The 2,453-nt window shown below is 52.8% G+C and overlaps 1 protein-coding gene across 3 annotated transcripts in view; it reads left to right on the top strand.

Moving 5' to 3' along the window:
- Positions 1-2,453, top strand: part of TUFT1 (tuftelin 1) — a 27,188-nt gene that overhangs the window by 17,662 nt on the left and 7,073 nt on the right. For all 3 annotated transcript variants that reach the window (XM_006036238.3, XM_006036239.2, XM_025192505.1), the window contains exon 7: positions 2,273-2,401. In XM_006036238.3, the coding sequence (XP_006036300.1) occupies positions 2,273-2,401 (129 nt within the window). The remainder of the gene's footprint in view (positions 1-2,272; positions 2,402-2,453) is intronic.

Raw genomic sequence — 2,453 nt, 5'->3', positions numbered from 1 at the left:
TCGGTTACCCGCAAGGTGGGAATAATTTAGAAACAGCCAATAATGGGGAACAAATTTACATACGGGTGGCAGGAACTCCTTTGCACCGGGGTTTTCTCTCTGCAGCTGAGAATTGCACCATGCAAAGAAAGCTCCAGATGGCGGGAAGTAATTCTGCAGTGCCGAAGCGCGCACACAAATACTCATTAGGTTATGACACAGGTTACAGGGAAAGCAGGTCCAAGTCTTGGTGATACAGTCTGTGTTCCCAAGAATGAAGAACCCCAACACCTCTGTGGCATTCAGTGAAGTCACTGCATACACATGGGCCAACAAGGCATGGACAAGCCTCACCTAGCTGGTTCTCTCGGCATCTTGAGAACAGGTAGAGAAGGTCCAGGGAAGGGCACAAGTATGATTAATTGCACAGAGGGGCCTTTCATGTGAGGAGAGACTAAAGAGGCCAGGCCTGTTCAGTTTAATAAAGAGACTTGAGAGGGAAAAGGATAAGAGTTTCCAAAATACTAAATGGAGAAGAGAAAGCCAATAGGGATTTAGTATAGACTGTCTCACGCTATACAAGAACGAGGGGTCACAACATGAAACTAGTAGGTCATAAGTTTAAAGCTGACACAAGGAAGTTCTTTTCTGCCCAGCGTATCATTAAAGCATAGAACCTGTTGCCACCAGATATGGGGGATGCTGAGAGTTTAGCCAGTACCTATTGAGCATGGGGGTGAGGGGCATGGTCTCTGAATCAGAACTTCCCAGACCTTAAATGCTGGAGGCTGCAGGGGAGAGGAACAGTGGAAAGGACCCAGGTCACTCTCCCTTTCAGCCTCTACTTTCTGCCTCTGCATGACACAAGGGACTGGGCAAGATGGCTGACCTAGACAATGGCAACTCCTATGTAGTTACACTAGTTCTTCATAAGATCATGAGGGGCCATGGCACCAGCTGACTGGCCAGGACCCAGCTGCGATTTCACCTTGAGTGAGTGGCTTCATGGGAATCTGTGGGTATTTTCCTGATCTGCTTTTGCACTTGGCTCTGCCAGGACCTCATCCTTCTTCCTCAGCTGCTTGAGGGCTGGGATCAGGCTTTGCCATGATAGCTCCTATCTGCTTGGCAGCGCTGACAAAGCAGGGGCTGGGACTCTCCATGTCCCCAAAGCGTCACTCATTCACGGTCCCTTCTCTTGGCAATGACTGTGAACCACCGGAGCATGGTGGAGTGTGCCAGCCACTGCCTGCTCCTCGTGCCAATCGCAGCCTGAAGCAGCTGCTGCCACTCATGCCCTTCATCTCACGCAGCTGGAAGGATCATGCTTGGGGCAGCAGGCAGTCAACTGTCTTTGTTACTTTTGCTCTTGCTGAGATGCCATAGAGCTTGGTGGGGACATGTACTGGGGCATGTGGATTAGGAGTAAGGGTTTGGGAGATGGATCAGGTTGTATTCTGACCTGGTTCAGAAGCGGCAGTTTCTGTTGCCTTGCCTGGAGCTTAAGTGAACTGTTCTCAGGGTAAAAACCATGCAGCCCTGAAATGCTCGGAGAGAAGTGATTTAGGCACATGTGCATGCTGTTCTGGCAGGGGATGCTGGAAATTGGGGCTTGTTCCACTGCCCTCCACGTGGAGCTGGGCCACGTGTTCAGGGTAGTGACCATCTACATGTGCCTCCAGGCCAGCTAAGTATAACCAGCAGCAGCTCTCCACAGTGTGAGGCTCAGTTGCCACCTAGAGACAGGGGACAAGGCATCAGCCTATTGGGTTTGGGTCCATTACAAGCACTGGGGCCTGGGGAGGGGCATTTGGGCAGGGTCCAACCCCACCACCTCCAGCTTTATTTACATAGCACAAAATTTCCCAGCCATGTGCCGATGCGGGCCTGGTTTGCTATCAGTCTGCTCCAGCTCTGCTGTCTTGGTGGGAAGTGGGAATAAGCGGGAATTGTCCCTACAAGGGAGCTGATCTTAGGACTGGGAGCTGGGTGCTCCAGCCTCCCTGACAGTCTCTGGCCTCGGGGACGTTGGGAAGGTTGAGTTTTGAATCCCTGCCTCACGTGGCTGACTGCTAACCAGGCTTGGGGTGGGAGGCATGTCTAACCCAGGCCCTGCCACAGGGTTCCAGCACCAGCCTCTGTTCCCCAGCCAAGGGGGCTGTTGGCTTGGAGAGCACCAGGCTGCCCTTGGCAAACCCTGGGGAAGAACTCGCCATCACAGTGGTGACAGGAGGCTTCCTTGCCTGCATGCCAGGGGAGTGGGAACCCATGCCTCTCTTGTTCTGTGTTACAGACAACTGTGTCTCAGTACCAGAGAGAAGTTGAGCAAAACACAGCAGCTCGAGGGAGAGCAGAGGAAAGAGCAGCGGCGAAGGAAGCAGAGGTGGAGGAGCTGCAGCGGCTTGTGCTGGGCATGGAAAAGGTAATGCTTAGTCCAGGAATGAGGGGTGGATCTGGGTTGGAGTGCAGTGATG

This window comes from Alligator sinensis, unplaced genomic scaffold (genome assembly GCF_000455745.1).
Source record: "Alligator sinensis unplaced genomic scaffold, ASM45574v1 scaffold880_2, whole genome shotgun sequence".
Lineage (NCBI taxonomy): Eukaryota > Metazoa > Chordata > Crocodylia > Alligatoridae > Alligator > Alligator sinensis.
This window is presented reverse-complemented; position numbering and strand designations above follow the sequence as displayed.